General features: G+C 42.2%; 1 protein-coding gene across 1 annotated transcript in view; it reads left to right on the forward strand.

Moving 5' to 3' along the window:
* The first annotated feature begins 3569 nt into the window (after positions 1 to 3569).
* PRTG (protogenin) overlaps positions 3570 to 24305 on the forward strand; it is a 115077-nt gene continuing 94341 nt past the window's right edge. Inside the window, exons 1-2 of the mRNA XM_048867380.2 lie at positions 3570 to 3811; positions 6205 to 6507. Coding sequence (XP_048723337.2) covers positions 3757 to 3811; positions 6205 to 6507 — 358 coding nt within the window. The 5' untranslated portion in view covers positions 3570 to 3756. The remainder of the gene's footprint in view (positions 3812 to 6204; positions 6508 to 24305) is intronic.

Below are 24305 nucleotides of genomic sequence, written 5' to 3' on the forward strand. Positions count from 1 at the left end.
TGCAACATCACTCAAATTTGGCCTGCCTGCCCCTTCATCCAGATGAAGGGTGGCTGGGCTAAATGATGGTATGACCTGATACTGGGGTAGTCTAGTCCTGTACTGCAGAGCACAGGGGAATCCTCTGAGAAAGCACCGGCTGGCAGCACCTGCTGATGCAGTGTCTAGGTAAGAGATAAGGGAGACTTCCTGGCCACGGGAAACCCAGTGTCCCTATGGGGGTTGGTGGGGGAAGACAGGGGTCCAGAATTCTTTCTGCCCATGGCAAAGAAATGTCTGAATTGGTGCCACCGGTGTGCATACTGTGATTTATCATGCACTCTTTTACAAATTTTGTACTGAGGGTTTAGCCTGAGCAAAGAATTCAGATCATATGCATGTATAGAAATTACAAGTCAAGAGGAATTAAAAACCTCCAGTGATAAATACATATAACTTTATAACACCTTTTATACAAACTGCCAGTCAAGTACAGCCATGGTAACAAGATTCCCAAATTATATATTCAGATTGCACTTAAACAAGCCACAGAGTCCCATTCACATATCAACCACAAGCTTAATTCTGCCCCAAGCTTAATTCTGCCTTAATTCTTTTGGAGACAACAAATGGGGAAAACTCATACCTGAAAGGGAAAAATCATTCTGTTACATTAAATGGTCATCAGACAGTAGTTTTGATACTACCCTTGGAATTAGGCTATCATAAACTTCCTTCTAATTGCACTCTATTGCAGACTCCCTTTCCAGTACTCACTCAAAATACACTCTGTCACCATGCATGTGGGAAACCACAATTTTTAAAATGAACACATGACATTCGTTTCTCTGTCAAGAGATAGCAATTCACTGGTACATCTATACTTATGCAGCATATATAGCATATTGCATGCCCAACTAGTATGGATATAAATAGCACTGTGGAGAGTGAGGGACTGCTTACACAAGTACAGTAGGGTAGGTTCACGTCTACACGTCTGAACCCAATGGTAAATACCCTGTGCATCTATCTACACAGCCAAGCACTACCTCCCACACTTATATAGCTATTTTTAGCAGTGCAGTGTCCTGCTACTTGCTGCCAGAGTCTTTCCCCACTGACTCCCCACTGCTGGAGCCTGTTACTACAAGCATAGATGCAACGTGCCTTTCACTGCAGCATGTAGCTACACATAGCCTACATATCACTGCAAGTGTAGATAAGGTGTAGAATGCTCATCAGGGCTCCCAACCTCCTTGTGGCCACTGGCTGAGCATTGCGAGGCACATCCCTGCACATCATGAGTCTCAGTAGGCTCTTTGGGGCCTCGTGCACCTACCCCCATGCCCAGAAGGCTCATTATCCCTACCCCCAGCCCTGAGATTTAGGAGGGTCCTCCAACAGCCTCCTTAGGCTCCTGAGCCCCCAAATGATCAGAATAGTCTTAGCCTCTGAGGTACTAAAATAGACTTCTCAGGCCCCACTCTGATCATCCAAAATAGACTTGGGTGGGGCAAACAAGCCCTGGAATGCTTGTGGGGATGGGATGCTCCTCAATGAGCTACCTAAGGCACAGAAGCAATATTGGGCCCCCAGTAAACCTAAAGTTTGTGTGTGTGTGGGAGGTCAGGGTGGCCCCTGATGAGCCTCCTAAAGTGTGTGTTTGTGTGGGTTCCTCAATGATCCTAAGGCTTGTAGGGCTTTATTGGTTGCCTCTGATGCACCTCCAAAGGTTCTGGGGGTTCCCAGTGAAACTCGTAAGGTTATAGGAGGGTATGGAGGTGGCCACAAAGGAGTCTAGTGCTCATGGAGTCTGTGTGTGACAGTAGGAGGGTGCAGCAGCAAAAAGCATCCTCAGGCTAGGGCATGAAGTGGGGGCAAGTGCATCTTCTATGGTTTGCTAGGCATTCCTCCCTCCTGCTTGCTTTAGGAAAGGGGGACTGGGTGAGATCTGGAGGCATTGTCCTCTTCCTGGATCTCCTGAAGGTCCCAGCCTCCTGCAAAACTTAGGGGGCTCAGCAGGTTTGTCACACCCTCCCATCCCCACAAACCTTCTGGTGGAAAATATCTCCTTTTCCCATGGACAGGCCTTGTTGGCAATTGGTTCCATTTTGACATCTATCTATGAAACGAAAAGGGCTTGGAGACTTACTGTTTTGGTTTTTTTTTAATGAAGGCTTGATCTCCAGCAGCTATATCATGCCCTGTACTAAGTTTGCCAGGCCCAATTACCCTCAGAGACATTCCAAATTCAAAGTTAATAACATGGAAAATTGCACTTTTATTAGCTCATCTGTGGACCTGGGCACCACCACTTTGCTAGGAGAGTCCAGTAAACTAGATTTTATCTCTTTCCTTTCTCTTCCTCACTTCCACCCCTCCTTAAACTGTGGCAATAATAAAAACATCTTTGGTTCTGATGAGTACCTACATTTTTAGTGTGTCATAATGCAGGAACCCCATATCTGATTGTCTTCAAGTTTTTCAGAAAAAATTGTACTTTAGCCCTAGGCCTAACCTACTAGTTTTGAGAATATGATATGACATTTTTTATGGATTTTAAAAGGGAGGGAATAACACTAGGTTTATAATAGTTCTTATGTAGTGTTTTTCATCTGATCTCAAAGTGTTTTATAAAGGTAGGAAGCATCATTATCCCCGTTTTATGAGTAATGCACTCAGTTGAAACCTAAACTGTGGAGTGGCTACTGCCACCCAGAAAGCCAGATTCGATGTCAAGATAACATGGTTCAAACTGGTTTTAAAACGGTTGTTCATAGTGTTTCCTTTCCTTTGCCTGCTTGATAATGATGAGAACGTCAAAGCTCTGAAGGTTAATCGCATTATTAAGGAAAAATGACAGTAACACGGTATGAGGTAAAACTTGTTTCCTCATCTGTTTTTAAACAAGCCCCTCAAACAACTATTTAGGACCAAGGTGCTCTCTCTCCACTGGGGCAAGCTGTGTGCAAATGAAGAAGGGAGAATTCAGATCAGGGTGAGTGAGGTTTCCCCCCTCTAGTTTTTGAAACGTACACATGGTAATAAAAAAAAATCCATCATCACTCGAAGGGGAGAGACTTTAAAGGCTGCCTTCAAAACTAATCCGGAGATGGGGGAGAGGGAGAGACATGGGGTCAGGTCTGGCTCTGACGGCCTGGAGATTTACAGCTTGAAACCCCTCTGGGAGCGGGGGACGGGCAGGAAAGAAAGAGTCTGCGCTCGCGCCTCGCCTTCCCCACAAAAGCAGCCCGCGGGGGCCCTGGCATCACCCACCGCCCCAGGGCTAAGGTGCCCCTGGCAGGAGAGGAGTCTGCGCAGGTTCCTCGGCTGGCCGCTGACTGCAGCAGGCACGCGAGCCACTAGCCCTGACCGCAGCCGCCAGGGCAACTTGCAAGCCTGGCTCCAGGTGCATTGTCCACCCCCAGAGAGCCCCAGTGTCCCGCCCCCGTCTTCCCGCAGGGTCCCTCTTTCCCCTCCTCCCCGCGGCCCTGCCCCTCGCCCAGCTCCCAGGCCAATGGAGACTAGATGCAGAAAGTAGAGCCGGGACAGCCGCGCACTCAGGGAGGCTCTGTCCATCCCCTTTCTCCTCCCCTTGTCCATTGATCAGGGGCGCGCTCTCTCCCCTTGCACTGTGTCCGTGCGCCGGGGCTCGGCCACAGGGAAAGAGTCCGCGGGAGTGGGAATCCGCGGCGGAGGGGCGGCTCCGGCTCAGAGCGGGGAGAGGCGAGGACGCTGGGGGCGCGCGGCGGGAGCATGCCAGGCAGAGCCCACTAAATGGCGCCGGTTCCCCATCGGATGCTGCTCTGGGCGCTGATCGTCCCCATCCCAGGTGAGTCCAGGCGGGGGCGGGCTGCTTCGGCCGCAAACTTTGCAGCGCTTGCCCGGCCCCCGGCTCGTGCATCTCCGCGGCGGGCGGGGAGCCAGCGCCGCCCTCGGGGACCTGCCCGCCCGGCGCGGAGCCTGGGCAGCCCCCGGGCGTCGGTGCGGACAGCTGGGGGGCACCGGTCCCCGCTTCTCTTTCCCCGGCCGGCCGCTGCCCTTAATGGCCGCGCTGCTGCTGTCCAGCCTCCCCCGCTCCCGTCCATTGTCCCCGGTGGCCGCCGGCCGGGAGCCCGCCTGCACGCCCGGGGTTCCTCTTCGGCCACGAGCCCGAGGGCGACGGGGCGGCTGCTGCACGGACCTTCCGCAGCCCGGGCATCCCGCGTGGGCAGCGCTCCCAGGGAGCTGGCGGGGGGTGGTGGCTGCTCTCCCCGGCCCCCATCCATTGTCCCCTCTCCGGCCCTGTGCTGGGCGAGGGGGAGCGACGGGGAGGGGTTGTGGGGGCTGCTACTGTCCAGTGCTCCCGGGGCAAGGGCGGGTATCCCGTGTGGGGGAGGAGGCTTTCTCCGGCCCGGCTCTCTGTGCAGCCAGGAGAACGGGGGCTGGGGCTGCGGCCGCACGTGGTTTTATTTATATTGTTCCAGCGGGGGCAGTGCCGGAGCCCGGCTCTGCCCCGCTTCCAGCCAGCCGCCGGGAAAGTTACAGAGCCGCGGGGGGGGCGAGCCTGGGTAGCTGCCGTTTGCTCCCGTGTAGCCAGTTACCTGCAGCGTGAAGAGGGGCCCAGGCCCGAGAGGGGCAGCGGGTGGGGGATGATTTTCAGCAGGCAAACGGAGTGGTGGGAGATGCTTTTGGGGAAGGCTGGGAGTGAATTGGGGAAGATACTATGCCAGGGGAAGCCGCCGCCAATTGAATCCTTGCACTGGCTGGCATTTTCATTCACCGCGTCTGGGTTAGAGACCGTCCTGCACCTTCTTTTTTAATTGCCAGTGTCTGGCTTTCACTTTCCCGGCTCAGATCTTTGTTAGCATGAGAAAGGGATCAAAGGCGGACCCGTGATTAGAGTCACAACAGGAGAGGAGGGTGCAGGCGTAATCTGCATAGCCCGGGAGCTGCTATGAAAGGGAGCAGGCAGGAGCTCTCAGATGTGTGCGGATCCTGGGCAAATTGCATGATTGGAGGGTTCCTGGACGTTTATTGATCAGGACCCGAGAAATCTATTGCCAAGGAGTTTCTGTCCTAATCAAGAGCTGCCCATACAGTGACCCCCCCCACATCTCTCTGCAGAGAGAACATATTTTTTTATAAAGCCCCCCGCCTTTATCAGTGGAGGGGAAGCGGGATGGGTGTACGGGGACTCTTCGCTACTCATCAACTTTATCTCGATTTAGGCGTGTGTTGGGGGCGGGAGTAAGGCTGGGAAAACCTGGTTTCCTCTGCGAAGCGGTTCTTCTAACGAAATGTGTATTGGTTAATTAAACCTCCCCCACCCCCATTAGACAGTAAGCGATCAATTAGTCACGCGTTTCTGGAACAGTTGGCCATACACACAAGTTGAAATAAAGGTTTGCTAATTCCTGCCTTTCCTCCCCCGCTGGGTACCAGTGGCAAGAATTACCAACTCTGGAAAATTGCATTGTTTGTATTCTAAATACCTCTGCTGAACTGCAGAAATGAAGCAAATTGGTCAGGTTTTCTGGCAGAGTTGACATTTTGCCGCCTCCAAAACACAAGACTCCAACCCCCCGAATTTGTCACAAAAGATAAAAGTTTCTCCCACGGAAATAGGTGCAGAGGGGCCAGACACTTCTGAGGACATAGGAAAGAACCCTCTAGCTCCCAAAGACAGGGTTTTGCTAATGATTTCTTGTAAAATTAGAGTTTTATGACTTACCCTGTTCAAGATCTTTTTGACAAGCTTGTAAAATTAGCAAACAGCTTGTGCTCCCTGATTCCCCTGAAGATGATACTAATACTTTACCAGCAAAAGCTCCACATCTGTATGAGGATTATTTTATTACTCTGTTTGCAAAAGCATCAGATGATGTCTTTTTGCCTAGATTGGTGGGAATCAGGGAAAGGAGAGAGATGGAGAAAAGTTTGTTTGAATATTCAGATTCCAATTTTTTGTGCTGAATCTTGGTTATGATAACATAAATATTTAAAACTCTAATCCTGCTTTCTCATACATTTGAACAAGGAAGCAAATATTTGTGTAGTTATTTGGGGCCTGATCCTTTTGCTTCCCCAGAACACAGAGATTTTACTTCAGTGGGAGTAGAACCTGGTACTCGCAGGGCACAGATATAATTATCACACCAGTACAATTGTGATATGCTTTGCAAGACTGCTTTATGATGCTTGCATCCCTGTACTTACAGACAAAAATGGTTTTATTTCTCTCAGGAGTATGGTGCTTTAGTGAGCTGTTTTTTGTAAAAGAGCCACAGGATATAACCGTCACAAGGAAGGACCCAGTGGTTTTAGATTGCCAGGCACATGGCGAAGTTCCCATTACAATCACATGGCTGAAAAATGGAGCAAAAGTTTCTGAAAATGAACGGATCTACACGTTATCAAATGGCTCTTTATACATCAGTGAGGTGGAAGGAAAAAGAGGAGAACCATCTGATGAAGGATTTTACCAGTGTTTAGCACTGAACAAATATGGGGCCATTCTCAGTCAAAAAGGTCACCTTACACTAGCAAGTAAGTTCTAGCACTTGAATCTCTTGTTTATCACAGTTACATGTAGTTACCAATTTATTAACCTGTTTCCATATTTGTGGCTTCACTACCTTTAAGACAGCACAACCCTGTATTGTTCTATATACAAGATAGGTTAAACAAATATTACCAAAAATAAAACAAGTGGATTTAATTTCTGTTAAAATCTTTGTTATTTATAATGTGTGTGAGATTATGGGCCAGATCCTTCCCTGTAACTCCACAGAAGCCATTGGAATGACATCAGGAGTTAATTTGACCCACTATTTGTGGCATTCCCTTTGGTAAAATACACTGGTAATATAAAGTTATCACGTTCTGTTTCAAACCGTTTTTAAGAATTGTTTTACAAACACTACAGTTGTAACGTTAGAATTGTTGCCTACAAGTAAGTGAAATGATAAATTTATAAGACAGGCTTTCAATTGTTGACCAGTTCTTAAGATATCGCAAGCCAGAGGAGAACCTTAATGTGTGTAAGGTGGTTTTCTAGGGTCTGAGGAGCCCTGAGGGTTGAACTCTTGAGGTGAGGCCACACTCAGACACACTCTTATAGCCAGGGAGAACTGGACTGGGTTCCTTCTGGAATTGGTTGATGCTACTATTTAACTGAACCAGAGGTCACTGTTGAGTACTGCTAGTAACTACTACTAGGGTCTGAGGGTCAGATTATTGAATGTATTTAAACTAGGCATCCATCTGCCTCTTTAGATTCCTAAATATCCTTAAAATTCTGCCCCTGAGTGTGCTGTCTTTGCAGACTAGGAACTGAACTCGGGTCTTCTGCATGACAATAAAGAGGTCTGCCACTAAGTTATCTGATTCCTTCCACATAATGTGTGTGTGTGTGTGTGTGATTTATATACTATAATCATATAAGTTATATGTACTTTCTGCTATGCTGTGTCTTTGGGAACAAAAGAAACAGCATGCCAGAAAGTACATATAAACTTGTATGATTATAGTCAAGCCTCTGGTTTTCTCTGTGAAGATAGTCTTAATTTCTCCAGCAGGGTCTTCCTCTACTCATTTCCACCATGACTTCTGTGGCAGCTTAAAATAAATTCAGAACTGTGCGGTGCTACCTAATTTGAAGCTAATTAATACAATCAGTGCAGTACTCCTAGATTAATGTTATTAATTTTAATACTTTTTTTCAGAATATTAAGCTTTCAGTTTATTTATACACCCACAATTTCACTGTGCTCTAGGATTTGATATCATTGGTTTTTAGAAGGTGTCAGGAGGAGAAGTGAAGGTTTGTGTTAGTTTAATCAGGCCTTTAGGTATTGAAGTGATGATTTTTTGGGTGTGGGGGGTATTTGACACTGGGGAAGGCATCATCTTGAGAGGGACTGAACTCTAGTTCTCTACTCTTGAAAGCAACATCTGTTGTTAGAATCATAGAATATCAGGGTTGGAAGGGACCTCAGGAGGTCATCTAGTCCAACTCCCTGCTCAAAGCAGGACCAATCCCCCATTTTTGCCCCAGATTCCTAAATGGCCCCCTCAAGGATTGAACTCACAACCCTGGGTTTAGCAGGCCAATGTTCAAACCACTGAGCTATCCCTCCACCCCCACTTCTAACTTCCATTTAAATAAAAAACTGATGGATAAGATATTAGGTGGATATTTCTGATAGAATGGTCAGAAGTGAAATAGTGACCGAGTTGAAACTTAAATTTGATTTTAGCATTTTTATGCATCATTGAGATGAATTGAGACAGTTTGTCTCTCTTAGAGTCATTGTTTCAGGCAGTGTATTGGCAGACTCAGGAAGACAGTGTTGCATTGGCTCACATCTGGAAGTTTTTGTTTTCTTAACAACCAGAGGGAGCAAGACTTAACTTTAAAAAAGCTTAGATTCATCAGGAGGTGATGGATCCTGTGTCTAGACCTGTAGACTTTCAGAAAATCCAGGGCATTGTTTAATACAAGGCACTTCCAGAAGAGTGGTGTGGCATCATGCACCCTGAAAGATATTAGTATAAGACTCGTGGAGTTTCTTGTTGGAGTCTGTATTAAGAGAGTATTTAACTTTTGTAAGAAATAGTGGTATTAAATCCAGATGAAACATTACTTCTTCAAAAGGTAATTTTGTTTGTGATAAATCTTTATTCAAGACTTTAACAAGTGAAAAGTTGTGACTAACTGATTTGAGTTGTGGAATGGTATTCTTGTTTTACTGGTTGTGCTTTCCTCTTTTCTTTTTACTAAAAAAAATTAAGATTCTTCCCTTGGAAAAAACATGTTTTGTCTAGTTTGTTTAAAGCTGTCCTATTCATTGACAAAACTGGAAGAGATACTGGATTTCTAGATGAATGTATTTTAAAAAGGCAAGTAGGTACAGTGATTGTAATAGGTGTTAGCTGCATATAGATGATTATTTTAAATAATAGCTAAACATGATGTAATCTTGTGTTGAAATGTGTTCCTTGTCATAGTGCAGTCTTAATACTTGAAATGTCAGTCTGTTATTAGCCCATGAAATAAGGTGATAACTGATATTGTTATATTTTGAAACCCATATAATATGGATGCAAAACTGTTTTAAAGCCCCCTTTTCATAAGGATTCTATCTACTAACATGATCTGAATGAACTGCCAGCATTCTGAACTTATGAAAATAAAGTTTTGTGGGGTGTGTAGTTTTTCAAATCGTATTTCAGAGCAGTTGTCAGTTGCTGTAAAAGCAAATGACTTTATCTTGTGATCAAGGTAAAGAAGGAACTATACATATTAAACAGGTGGAGAATACGCATTAAATGGGCATTCTTTCTTTGGAGGAAAAAAAAGAAAATGCTGTCTTAGCTACTGGTAGCAGCAGGGTGCAAGGATGTTCTTTTACTTTGCATTGTCATAGCTTTCACCAGCAAGCTTATCTTTTGCTTCAGAAGTGTAATACTTCGTGTTGCATTTGGAAACCTAAAACTTTAATCTGTCCAAGAGTTTAAGATCTGAACACACAAGGAGATCAGGTCTTGGTTTCTAAAGTTAGGAACTGGAAGCTGAAGGTTGCACTCTAGGCAAGAATTCCATTATTCATGTGCAAATTAAGAATTCACAGGGTTAAAAGGTTAGAAACTGGCCAGGATGAGGTTTACCCTTGTGATAAAGAGCAGATGACCCTCATTCATTGGCCAAAGCTTTCATGTAGCTCCTCTGCAAAGTTAGTGATTGCCATGAATTGTTCTTGAGGAATGCAGAAATTCAAATGTGAGCAGGCCTTTCCTTAAGTGTCACTATGGAGCCTTATCTCATGAGCACATCAGAGCAGGTCTGCAGGGACAAGGTTCCTCCCTAGAGGCCCCAAGGCTTTGCTTTCCTGTTGTTCATCCATGCACAAAAGAATTTGACTAATTTAGTTTTTTCCAGAAGATCCCCCTACTCTTTTTTTTTTTAAAGGATACTCTTGAGTTAAGATATCAGTTAGGTAAAAATAAATATTATTTTTGGTTGATGTTTGTAGTTACTTCCAGTTTAGGGTAATTGAAGTGTGGGGGAAGGGGAGAAGGAGGTTCCTTCTGCAGCATAATTCTTTGTGAGGTGCCATGTGTGAGTAAAATGCTAATACCTGAAGATTTAAATAGTTTATTCAAAGTTCAGCCCATCCCTGCTATTTCTAGCAGGATTCCAACTGCCAAAATACCAAAGCAGTATTATATGGATAACTTCTCAAAGCTTTTTTTTGGTACCGCGACAACCAGTCAAAAGTAACACAACCTAGACTTTGTAAACTTGAAATGCTAAAATGGGAATAAAATTTCACAGTGCAGAGTTGTATGAACTGTCTGAAAATACATCTGTTGCAACAAAGTTAGACGTGAGATAACATGGCATTAGGAAAAAGTGGAGGAGGAGGATTGTGTTCTGAAGTCAGTAAAGCTGGCTGTTAAGTAGTGATTGGGCAGGATGCTAATTGTTTATTTCCTTTCCACAAAAGGTGGAAATTGAAGTCTTAAGATGGATGGAGGGGGCACATACAGCTGCCTGGAACATTCTGAGATAACCCCTTTTTCTCAGCTTGTAGGCTTCAGCTGAATTGATCTTAAATGCCGGATTTTAAATCAAACGGAAACAAACGTAATTTTTCCACAGTTAACATGTTTGTTTCTATGTTACATGAGAATGAAAGGTTACACAAGCAGTAGGTTGACTGAATATTAAACATGTCTTAACATTATGATTTAATTCCTGTGAGGACAACAGTAATCTCATGTTGACTTGCAGCTCATGAGCTGCAGATCCTTTTGAACTTATCAGGCTAAACTTTGCATCAGTGACATAAATTTAAAATTTTGATTGACCACTACAAACAGTGAGGTGCCTGTAACCTCTTATTTACTTCTAGTCACATTACAGTGGGATTAGGTAATGCTGTTTGCCAGTGTTTTTAATGCAACCTTTTGCTTTCAGTTTTTAAATATTTTGACTACTTAAAAGAGCAGTGAGCTGAATGTTGATGAATGTGTATCCACACTGAAAACATTTCCCCTGTTATAAAAACAAAATTTATACGTGGATTTAGAAAATACTTTTATAAAGGCATTTACAGCAATCCAATCCAATGTTATTTCATTTTGTATATCACTTTACTTTCAAACTACCTTCAAAACGTTATTAATATCATACATATACTAGTAACAAGTGATGAGGTACAAGTATAGAAGAAAAGAGATGGTTTTCAACTGAGGTTGTTATAACTGCAGACGGCAGGAGCTCTAGAAGAGAACACTCCTGTAATAAGAGTAGTATGAAGGTACTAATCCTGAAACATTTAGGATTACAGACTGGCTGAATGCTTTTTTCTTTTTAATTCCACGGTTGCAGACATATTGGTTAGTAGGTTTTCTCGGCATGCATCTCTAGGAGAATACACCTTGCTAGAAACAAAAGTGGGTGGTCAGCCCTTGAGATGGTCTGATTTTGATATTTGTGGAGGGAGAAGGAACTAGAGTTGTCCCAGTGTTTTGCCTCCTGCAAGTGAATTTGGTCACGTGGCAATGGTAAATAATTACAAAGGAGTTTGTTCCTAATAAAAGTTCCTGGATCAGTGTTAGACAAATGAGAAACCGATACTGACACTCTCCCACCCGGCTTCACTGTAGAGCTTCATTCTGGAACCTTCCCCAGCCACCTTTCAGAAGCTTTTTTCCCCCCTGCAACCATTTAAAAGAAATAGTACACCCATTCTTTCAAGTTGCGATATCAGACCAGCACTAATTAGCCTTGTGCACTAGGAAACTTCTTACCCCTTTTTCAGCAATGATTTAGCTGCACTGGTCTTACGAACCACATATGCTCTAGTGTGAACTGAATGCTGGGGTTTTTGCCAGTGTCCTTGCCAAAAACAGGCAAGGCAATGCCTATTTTAGATGCACTCTTACAGTGTCTTTTTCTTCTGCATCCCTATTGGAGAAGCATGGGTGGTATAGTTGTGTGCATAACTGTCGTCCAAGCAGTTGACCTGGGTTCATTTCCTAGCCAATGCAGTAGTATATCTCCTTTGGAGAAATATGGTTTTGGTGAGTTTTCACAACAGTTGAATTTTAATTTTGTGTTAAAATGCCTCAGTTTGGCATTTCTGGCTGACCTTGCTCTCCTTTTCAGCTAGTAAATTCAAGGCTATGTTGTTATGTATTATACATGTAAGGTGATAAAAGTAGTAAATAGTTTTACAGGCTCCTTTTTAAAGGAGCACTCACTTTTATTGGCAGCTTGCCTAGAAGCTAATAAAATCTTCATGTACCTGAGAAATGTAGCCCAGTACCACTCTTTCCTTGTGCAGTTGCTCAGAGCTATGACTCTGTCACTTGCATAAGTTCCATGTGTGACCGTTGCTCTAAACTGCAAGACTTTTTATTGCAAAGCAATGCACTGAAGCAAGGGATGGTGCTCTACTTACAAGTCTTCCTTTGCTTCTTGTAGGAATTGTTGAAAGGGTATTCAGCATGGCTCCCTTTTGTCAGCCAGCTCTGATTATTCTAAAGAAAAGGGTCTCTGAGCAGTTGTTTGCCTAGATACTTGTTGTCACATCTTCACAATTTAACAGCTGGGCCTATTGATGGAGTGCAGAACAATTTAAAACAATGACAAAAGAGAATCTTCAGGAAAGAGCTTAAAATTATTAAGTATTTTAATACAGAAACATGGTGATTTCTCTTGTTGGAAATTTCCTTTTTTAAAAGTAAATATGGAATGCCTTCATCTACTACATTTTATATCTAGAATTTTGGAGATTAATCTTTTGTTTCAGTTTTGTATTGTTTTTGTTATTCCTTCAATAGGCCCAGCTGTTAAATTGGGATTGATTACTTCCAGTCTTTATAACTGGTAATTGCCACCTAAGTGAAATAGTAATCAACAATGTAAACTTCTTAGCATTTTGTTGAGCAAGTGTGGGTTGTATGGTCAGCATTAGTTACTAGAGTCAGCCTTTAGGAAGCTCTTAAGGAGCAGCAATCCCAATTTTTAAATCTGATAGTCTCCACAACAAAGTTAGGGGAGGGGAAAAACTGGTATTATGTCTAACTACTTAAAAACCAGCTGATATTTGGAGTCTGGGGGTAGACCTAATAACCTGAACTCAAACTGAAACAACTTTTTGTTTTGCATTATTCATTGCACTCATAATATTCTCACATAATTCTACATAACACATGTTTTTTACAAAAGATAAACAGCTGATACATGAAGGAGATGGAGTTGAAACTGCAGCACAACAGGGGGGCAGTACTTGATTAAAATGATTAGCTTCATCATTCCAACCCTTGCTAATTTATTGTCATTCTTAAGTCTAATCAGAGGATCTTGAGGGGCGGGGAGGTGCTTTGTGTCATGTTAGAGAGGAGAAAGCAAACATTTCTAGTGAAGGCTCAGCACTCATATGAAGTATTTCCTTTACTACTTAACTAGCTTTTATATGTATTGTCTCTTAACTCTCAACAGTCTTTAAAGACCAAATTCTTAATATCTTATCTAGTGGGGCCAAATTTAAAATAAAAAGCTTTCTCCCCTCCCCTTTCTGGAAAATTTACCCATTACCCACTGTGGTTTTTTACGACATGAACATTTGCAAAGGGAAGATAAATGAAGTGACATCTGGATAATACCATCATTGTGCAGGGTCCTATTTTAAAATGCTTATTCCTCAACTGCCTGACTTTGTTGGGCCTGCTGGGAAGGTATTTTTGACATATTGGTGCAATTGTAACATGGAAGAATCAGATGTGGATTTTTTTTTTTTTAAATGCACTTAAGGTCTGCCTTGTACTTATTAAGATTATTTAGACCATTCTCGCTGTAGTAACCTAAAAATGTTAGAATCTGAAATCTTTGTGTTAATGGGAAATGATTCCAAGGCGACTTTTAGCCTTTTTAGATCAATAATGAAAAACATTCTTGTCCTGTACAACATTTAAAACTCCTGCCTAGGAATCCTCCTCCTATCTCCCGTACCTTTGTTCTCCAGTCTTATTTGGTAAAACATAAATAATAACATGAAACAACATACTTTTTAGAATTAATTCAGTCATTTTGGGAACAATTAAAAATTGCAGAGTCACAGTGATTTTGATCTTGTTTGGTGGGGTGAGTGGGAGAGAGGTGGCATTGGAAGTTTAGAACGTTCCATAAGAAGTGGAAAAGGCAAAACCACTCTTTGAGAGTCCACCTATGCAGGTCAGATTGCAGGTTCGGGACCTAAACTGGTATAAACATGCAGCATGTTTTGCTAGACCAGTGGTCTCCAATCTTTTTACGTGCAAGGTCACTTTTTGAATTTAAGTGCAACCCAGGATCTACCCTGCTCCTTCGCCGAGGTCCTGCCACTTTCCTGGAGCCCCGCCCCGCCCCACTCCCTACATCCTCCCTCCATCTGTTGCTCGCTCTCCCCCACCCTCATTCACTTTCACTGGGCTGGGGCAGGGGGTTGGGGTGCGGGGGTGGGTGGGCTCTGGGAGGTAGTTTGATGCAGGAGGGGGCTCAGGGCTGGGGCAGGGGTTTGGGGTGCAGGAGAGGGTATGGGGTGCTGGTTCTGGGAGGGAGCTCAGAGCTGGGGGTTGGGGTGCAGGCTCCTGGTCGGCAGCACAGCGGGGCTAAGGCAGGCTCCCTGCCTGCTCCAGCCCCACACTCCTCCCGGAAGTGGCCAACACACCCCTGGGATCCCTGGGTGGAAGCATGTGGCTGTGCACGCTGCTCCTGCTTGCAAGCACAGCCTCCGCAGCTCCCATTGGCCATAGTTCCCTGTTTCCTGCCAATGGAAGCTGCAGGGGCGGTGCTTGTAGGCAGGTGCAGTGCGTGGAGACCCCTGCACCCTCACCCCCAGGGCCGCGGGAACGTGCTGGCCGCTTGTGGGAGAGGCATGGGGCCAGGGCAGGGAGCCTGCCTTTGCGGCGCTGCACTTTTAGTGGCTGGAGATCGTGATGAACAGGCAGAGGCTCCAGGATCGACCAGTCGATCATGATCTACAGGTTGGTGACCACTGTGCTAGACTGTCTAAGCATCTAAGGCCTGTTTTTTCAAATGTGCTGCTTTGTCCATGCTACCAACTTCAAATTTGGCTGTATGCTCCAGGGTGCATGTGGAATAAAATTTAAATCTGTGATCTATTTATTACTCAAGTAGATATTTTTGTGTGTTGAGTTTTCAAATATGCATTTTTCCCCCTGTTCAATCCACAGTAGCACATTTTGTTTTTAACTGGCATGGTTCAGGACACTACAAATTCTTTGGAGTCTCTATATTCTAGTTATGTAGTAAGGAGGAAAGTTTCTAGTATTAAAAATACATCTTTCCCCATATTTCTAACACACATACAAATAGCAATCCATCTGTAACTTTAGTGGGTGAGTGGCAGCTGAGATGGAGAGGTTGAAGGATAATACAGGTCTGAGTCTATAAGATGGAGAATGCCTTTTTGTAGATAGTAGAACCGTCAGGGAATTAGCAGGTTAGCAGTTACATGTATCCTTTCCACCTTATGCTAACATCAGCAGTAGCATGTGGTACTAAAGGCCCTCTTGATTACTAGATGTCAAGATTGCAGAAGGGTGCGTGGAGAGATGGGGCATTGGAAGTTAGTCTCTCCTTTTCCATTCTTTTTAGAATATACTTGGTCTTGTAGTGAATGCTGAACATTACATTAAATCTAGTCTAAAATATTGACAGTAATAATCTGTAAACCACAGACATGCAATTTGACAATCCCTCTAAGGCTTGCTCCCTGTGAATGACTTTCTTTATGACAAATTTCAGTGAGAAATGATATAATTTTCTTATGCAGCCATCCCTGCTGGTCTCTTCAGCCAATAAGAATTAGGAAGCCTTTTCTATAGATATACTGACCAAAAATATTCCCTAGAAAAACCTTTCCTTCAAAAAACAAAACTGTAGAGCTTTGCAATTATGCTTTAATTGTTATGATAGTCAAATGCTAAGTATGTTCCTAGTTCACAGTGGGATCAAGACCATGTTAGCTACAGCTATGTTTAAATATGATTGTCCCTAGTAGGGTTCTCTGGTATAATTTCTCTGAGCAATGTGGAGCAGGATTTTGTTGGTGAAATCTGGTGAAAAGGATGCACTACGCTAGCAGGGAAGGTGTCTTCGCTGTGACTTGGCTGCTTACCACAATTGCTGGTGGGGGGGGAAAATCCCTGTCCATATTAGGTATTGAAACCAGGCTAGAATACTGAATTCAAGCCTGGTTGTAGCATGGTTCTGATCTCAGTGTGGATATGACCATAGAAAGACCATTATCATTTCTCTGACTCTTATTCAGGTCAAGAACCTCTGCACCAAGACTCTGAGGCAGAAAAGCCCTGAAGCACATGCTTAAGTCCGTTCCTGTTGAGGACATCTCTTAAAAATAAATAAAAGAATAAACTTTTAAATCCTGTGCTTAAGTGCTGTCCCAAATAGGGATGCTTTTCTGAATCTTAGCTTAAATCTGACACTGCTGTTCAGATATTTTATGTGCTCAGAATGGATAGAGGTACTTAACTCTAATCACAATTTATAGTAATTGGCATAATGCTGCAAAAGCAGAGAATGTTAACCAGTTTGAAACAGTTTAAACCACATTTCTGAGTCCAATATACTCACTTAGTTCAATTAAGTCGGTGGTCCCCAGACTGCGGGGTGTGCCTCCCTACAGGGGCATAGAGGACCATTGGTGGCAGCTCCCATGGGGGTCGGGGAAGGAGCACCACCCAGCTCTGCTCTGCCCCGAGCCGTGGCCCCACTCCCGGCCCCAACTGCAGTTCCCAGAGGAAGGCGGGGGTGGGTGGGGCCAGGACAGATTCCATTATGGGTCGGGGTGGAGGGCGGGCGTGATGAAAAGAGTTTGGGGACCACTGCACTAAGTACTAGAATTGTAATTTTGATATTAATGACAGTAAGACTTTGTGTTGAGAAGACGCATGTTAGTCTGGGGAACTGTAGTGTCATTTTCAAAGTGTGTGAGTGTGTGTTTTTTCCCCCTATGAAAGACAGTTTTGAAATAAATAACCAGTCTGATTGGCCAGAGGGAGGGAAGGAGTACACCAAAGTTATTACAAGCATTGAACATGTCATCTGGTGTCCTTTTAATATATAGCTAGAGGGAAGTTAAACTAATTCATAGGAGACTGTGATGTGTATCTTTATACACTCTGATGGGTGAATGTGAAAGCTGAAAGGGATTACATGGATAGAAGCAGTTTTATAACTCCTGATTGATTTTCAGTGTCTCCAGATTAGATTCCTTTGCGCATTGATTGATTACGTTTGTTTTCATTTCAGGAAAAGTAATTCTGTGTGTCAGAACTTTTCTCATGCAAGAAAAGTTAATGTTTGTTAATTTCATTGGCAAATGGATAGAATTATCAGAGCTTCTTAGTAGACACATCACTGAAGAGAGAGCTGCAGCTCATTTACAGCCTTGTGTGACTTCACTGTTCAGATCTGCCAAAGATTTTGCTCCTCAGGCAAAAAGAGTTTAGGTTTTGATTCCAGATTCACCTTTGACCATGTGGGACTGAGTAGTACCTGAAGAACTGGGAAGAGAAAAACAACTGGCCTTTATTTCTTAAATCTCCTTAAGCCTCGAGGCAGTATTGAGCAAGTATGAGGTGGTAATGGTCAGCCCTGTGTTCTCCAGCATTGCCTCTATAGGGACCCTCCATCAGCCTATCAGTGAGGGGGTACTATCTGCTCTTCTGTAAAATTGTGGCTTGTCACTCATTTCCTGTGTGCATTAAAATAACTAAAAAGAAAAGGAGTACTTGTGGCACCTTAGAGACTAACCAATTTATTTGAGCATAAGCTTTCGTGAGCTACAGCTCACTTCATCGTAGCTCACGAAAGCTTATGCTCAAATAAATTTGTTAGTCTCTAAGGTGCCACAAGTACTCCTTTTCTTTTTGCGAATACAGACTAACACGGCTGCTACTCTGAAACCTGTCATCATAAAAGCAGGGAGTCCAGTGTTGTAAATTTCCTTCTGATCTGTGTTCCCACCTCAGTTGTTTAACATCCTTCCATCTCTGTTCTCATTTCTTTTCCCCATCAGTTTTGTTTTATAAAGTCTCCTCTCTCTCTTCTTTTGCTCTGTTCCTTGATTTCCCTGCCATTTCCTAATTGTCATGCCTGATGCACATCAATCCTTCTACAGGCAGTCAGGTTTTTAAAATATTCTACGTAGTCTGTACTTCGTTTTTGATTTTTTTCAAACCTGAATGTGTTTTGCCTCCCTTTCTCCCAATGTGTGTTTCAGCAATTTAAGAAACAGCATTTTCTAATGACTGGGAGGAGGTGCTCTTTTTCTGCAGACTTATTTGCACAGCTGTGATAGAGGGGAGGGTTAGGAGACACATGGAGGTCAAATTTGCCCCCAAATTTAGACTTAGTAAAAAACTAAGCATTTGAAAAACCTAAAACTAATAGAAAATTTCATCCTTTTTTTAAATTAATGGATACATTTTATTTAAGAAATATTCTCTTGCCTAGTACTAGCGTGTGAGAACCTTGCAGTAAAATTAAGCAGTAACTAATTGTAAACTACGGTGAGATTGTTTACATTTTCTAAACTGAGAGATGTGCAGAAAGTGAAAAACAGTGGAAAATGTTACTTTAATTTTGTAAAAGCTAGTTTCAGCTTTAATAATCTACACTGATGTCATAACACAGGAAAGGACACTTGTTTTTTTAAATATATATGATTTTTCTCCTGGCAATGCTACTTTCAAGGTTGAAGAGCTAACAGTTAGAAACACTTTTATCCTTTGAATCTTTCCCAGCACTGGTCCCTTGCTTAGGTCCAATTAAAGGAAATACTTGAGCGTATGCTTAAATCCATTCCTATTCAGGAAAACATGTAAGCATGTGTTTTAAAGTTCCATTGACTTCAGTGGAATTTAAACTCAAGCTTAAAGTTAAGCACATGCTTGAGTGTTTCCCTGAATAGGGCTGCTTTCCTGAGTTGGGGCCTTAACCTCTGTTCTAATGTTGGAATTTAGTAGGCTTCTGAAAAGACTCGATCCAATGTCTATGGAAGTGTTGCCACTGACTTCATTCTGTGTAATAGCCCCTAAATGAATGACTTTGTTACGTTTATAAGGCCACTCTTCATATTCCGTAGAAAAAAGATCTTTCTAGGCTGAGGTTTGAATGTTCCCATCTATTGAATTAACCCTGGAAATATTAGAGAAAACTGCCTATTTAGTTTTTACACTGCTGTTACCTTCAGGGATTTTAAAGCTTGCAAGTGCCAGTACAACCCAGGGTTATTTAGTGGCAGTTAGATCTGTTTTAAGGCTGTTTTTGCTCTTTTGGTGAGATTTCTCAAAGATGGGTCACAGGCCCAGATTTTTGTTTGTCATGGTAAGATGATCATTTTTACACCAGATATTGACTACAATTAAAGAGAAGGCCACTTTGTTCTTTTTATGCATATTTTAAAGAATACCAGATATTACCAAGTGTTGTGTGTTGTGGGATTTCTCACTTTTCTTTTTATATTTTAAAATATTTATTATGTTATTTGAAAAGAGAGTAGTTTACACTTTTAATCAAATGTGAAGCTCCTTTTTAAACATGAAAAAGAGTTTTAAAGAACTTTTTGATTCACTTGTGCTTTTGTAGGCTTCAGTAGATTGATAAGCGTTCAGGTAATTTATCGGCCGATTTAGTTATTTAACTAGTGTAAATGTTAAATTACCATTTTACTCTCTGCAGTGTGGCCTCTGGTAAATCCTTAATAACTGTAACATGTGCCTCAGGCAGAGCTGTGCATTATGTATGCTCTTTGTAAATAGAATTCATTGAGTTTATGAAGCCGTTGACAGACATTCATCATTTTGTTCATTAAACTTGTCTGTGACATCCGGCAAATTGATGTTAACTAGAAATATTCTTTGAGAGTTCTGGCACAACTCAGTCATTTTGCCTGAGGAGAGAGAAACGTTGTATAAAGCATGTCCCAAATTACAAGGGTGAGACTTCTTTGTTTTAATAAATAAATAAATGAGCACGTGACAAGTTTTTTGTTTTTTTTTTAAACTCATGTATGTGAGCCACTGAGTGGCTCAGCTGTCAAACAGATTTATCATTGATCTCCAATGGAGGCTGAAAATGGACACACTCATATTATTTCAACCTATCTGTGCCAGGAAAGCAACTCATCCATTTCACTTTATTGCACTGTTGTAAAAATTGGCATACCCCAAGTACGCAGTTCTCCACATGCAATGGGTAACACAACTAGGAAGTAGGAGTTTTTATTGTGAGGAAGTTAACATTAAATTGTCTAGTATTCCTGAAAGCAAACTTAATGTTTTTCTTTTTTAAGAGAAAAGCATATCCAGGCGTTTTGTTGGGAGGGTGCTTTTTTTATAGAACCAGTTAGTAGAATGAAACTTATTTTGTTTGTAGTTGATTTTAGATGTTGCTTTTATATATCTAAACGTCTGGAGTTATTGGGTGCACTAAATGCTTGAAGGAGCAGACATGGATACAATGCTCAGACAGTTAGCTGTGAGAGTCCTATTACTGTTAATGGGAGTTCCATGGCTAATTCCCAGCACATGGCACTGAATATTTACCTCCAACTGTCTATGATAATCTCATCTATGCTATCTGACCATGCTTATTGCTGGCTGACATAAAAACGATACTGTGCATGACTGAGTGATTTGCTGACAGGCTTCATAATGTTTGTTGTAGGTGGCCATGCAAATTGTCTTTTAAAATTACTTTAAGCTTGGAATGACAGTATCTCATTCATTTTGGTCTTGGGCTCCCAGTGTGAAAAGACCCTGCTTATAACACATGCTTGACTGTTTGATTCTTGTGAGTAGCTATCTTGAGGGTGCTAACAGGACATGGGCCTACTAGCTAATGTTCCTATTATCTTGCCTGAATCAGACTGTATCTGAGACTCAGGTCAGAATTAAAATAATTAATAATTTAAAAATATAACTGAGTAATTGATCAGAGATTATTGTGTATTTTATATTACCATTAAGAAAAGTGACTATCCAAAATGTCCATAGAAGCAATGTTTTTTTTTTTTGTTTTTTTTTTTAAAAAAGCAAACAGGAGAGCAGTTGGCCTTTTTAAAATATATTGTATCCCACTGCATAATAGTTCACTGGATTAAATGAATTTATTGATTTCTGCTTCTTTAGTGACACACATTTATGAGCAGTTTCTTTGGCACCATAGCCACATGTCAAAGGTCATAACTTTCCTTCACTGTGGAAGAATAAAAGCTTTCAGATGGCGAATCCCTGAAATCCACACGGTGGCCTTTTGCTTTTTGTGCACAGAATTACTAGGGCAGCCTGATTTTTTGAAAAACAAACAAACAAAACTATTGAGCTATTATAAGTTAACAGTGGAAAACTTTTTTCCTCTGCATAAACAAAGGGAATCTAATCTAGTACCAGGTCCCATTATGAGACATATTGTGGTATACTAAATATTGATCATTTTTATGCAGAAACTAAGCCTTTTTAAGAATAACAGTCCATATTTTCCATGATTTCATGAGGAATTTCACTGCCAATCTTATTCACAAACGATTGTTTCAAAGACAAGATAGAAATTATTTTCCGGATTAGACATGCTATTTTTTTCTTTCAGTGGCTTGTCAAAGATAATATATTGCATTTTGTGCACCAGAGGTGACACTGGAGGTAGATCCCACAATAAGAATGAAAAATGAACTCTGCAGAGCTAGAAAAGCTCCTGTGTCCCTATATTCCAAGGCTGTGCCTTGAGTTTAGCTTAATTTTATATAATATTGACCATTGCTTTATTGTCCTCCTTTATCCCTTCGTGAGTGTTTCTTGGTTTTTGGGTCTGAACAAGACATGAAGCTATATGGAGGGTATCACAATGAAACTACTTAAAAAGAAACTGAAGTGTAATATAAAGAATTCTATTCACTACGAGTGATTGCAACTAAGAAGAAAAATATTTATTTTTAAAAATTATGTCTTAAAAATAATGCAACCGCTATCCATCTTGCACTTTAAAATGTATAGCATAGGAAGTAGGAAATGCAGATCTCCATTTGAATACCTGGGAAATCAGAACTTTTGAAAATTATTGGAATGTAAATTTCATCGCTTTTTAATTTAATAACGGTTTACAAATTTTCTAGAACTAGCTCTACAGCAACTCTGAAAATCTCCGATGCCGTGTCTCCGCCTCCAGGCTGTCGTAATCAAACTTCATCAAAATGTCAGCTCCCAAGCTCCCACGGAAGTAAAAACATTTGCACCATTAGCAGGGCCATAATCAGCAGCAGATTTTTATGCTAAACTTCCATTAACTGCATCAGGAGTTGTACATGCATGATGATGCCGAGAGATACTGAAACAAACTACGGATTTTTCTAAAAAATGATTGGAGAACTCTCTCTTCTTATGGAGTAAGCATTTAGCCTGCTGGTGTATTTTAACTAATCATTGGTTTTAAAATAATCTTGATGGTTGCCTTCATTTTTTCTCTGTCATTATTCATTATTATTAAAGTGAAAGTAATTACTCTTATTACAGGTGGAGTTGGTAATACATCTATCATTGAAGTTGCCCATTTAGAAGCCCGTTTTCAGTTGCTTATAACTTTGCCAAACTACAACCATTTTGGTTGAAATTTTCCATGCCAGGTGCCTGCCTCAGATTGAATATTTTGTTGTTCAATCTATTTAGCTTACAACAGAGAAGGTTAAGGGGTGACTTGATTACATAGTATCTATATAGGGAACAAATAGTTAATAATGGGCTCATCCATCTAGTAGAGAAAGGTATAGCATGATCCAATCCGATCTCCTGGGCACTCAGTGAATCCCTGCTGGGGTCAGACAGTGAGCAGGAGAAAGCTGTCTGATTCAAATGGGTTGGGGGGGGGGGTGGTAGCTGGAGACCACGGTGGAGGAGAGAGACAGATAGGATAAGGAGGCAGGAGGGGGGAACTAAGACTGGCTGGGCAAGGAGACTTGGACAGGAATGAGAAGCCTGAGGAGTGGAGACTGGACTGGCTAGAGGAGGGGAATGGGGCTGGGATGAGGAGCAAGGGGTGGGGAAGAGACAGGACTGTGACAGGAACAAATTGGAGGGGACAGGGCAGAAGGGGTCAAGCTTGGGGGCGGGGACAGAAAAATCTGGAGCACACTCCCCTCCAGAGTTTGGAGTGGAACCCAAGATTGCTGAGTCTCTACATTTCTCTGTTGTCACCAAATATCTGTGAAATCCACTGGCAAAGTATCCCATCTCCCTCTAGTGCTGGCCCACATTGAGAATGACAATCTGCTACAGGTACTCTGTCAGTTTAAGTGGCAGATGTCTGTTTGGTGGAAGTAAAGTTTCCAACCTGCTAATGACCTATGTCAGTGGCTCTCAAACTTTTGCATTGGTGACCCCTTTCACACAGCAAACCTCTGAGTGCGCCTCCTCTTATCAGTTAAAAACACTATAAAAAATTTAACACTTATAAATGCTGGAGGCGAAGTGTGGCTTGGGGGTGGAGGCTGATAGCTCATGACTGCTTCCCCCCCCCGCATAATAACCTCGTGACCCCCTCACCCCACAAAACCCCCAGTTTGAGCACCCCTGAACTATGTCAATGTCAAAATGTTGCTACCTGATAGAATTCTTGTGTTTATTTTTTCCAGTTTACTTTTTTAAAAACCTAGGAAATTATACCCCTTCTCCGTGCGCTTGCTCTTGCGCTCTCGCTTTCGCGCTCTCTCTCATACTCTCACAACTATGTTAAAAGTAAATTAAGATGGCAAAGTCAAGCACTCTAAAGTTAAGAAATGTCTTTATTAATACGCTAATTCAATCCCTTGTGTGCATATGCATTATGATATAGTATTTAATTACATGATCAGATATTTTTTCCACAGGACCCCAGCCTTATTCAGTGCACAATTTGGAGCTGGTCTGGGGATGAATCAAGGTTATGTAGCAAAGGAGACTGTTGTCTGTAGAACCTGTGGCTTATTTGTTGCGGAAGCTGGAAGCTGTAGGAGTCAATGAGTCAGAGGATTGCGGGAAAAGAAAGGTAGTTTCATGGCTAAGGCAGTTGAATGCCATCTTGGAGAACTGGATTCTTTCCTTGCCTCTGCCACAGAATTCCTTTATGATGTTATGCAGGTCATTTTAACCAAGATTTTCACAATTGTGTATTCCTCAATTTCTTGGTACCCAACTTGATACCCTAGGGTATGGTTTTCAGAAGTGCTGAGCACACAGCTACAACTGAAGTCAATGGGCGCTATGCTTTGAACATA

The sequence above is a fragment of the Caretta caretta genome, chromosome 10, assembly GCF_965140235.1.
Source record: "Caretta caretta isolate rCarCar2 chromosome 10, rCarCar1.hap1, whole genome shotgun sequence".
NCBI classification, from domain to species: domain Eukaryota; kingdom Metazoa; phylum Chordata; order Testudines; family Cheloniidae; genus Caretta; species Caretta caretta.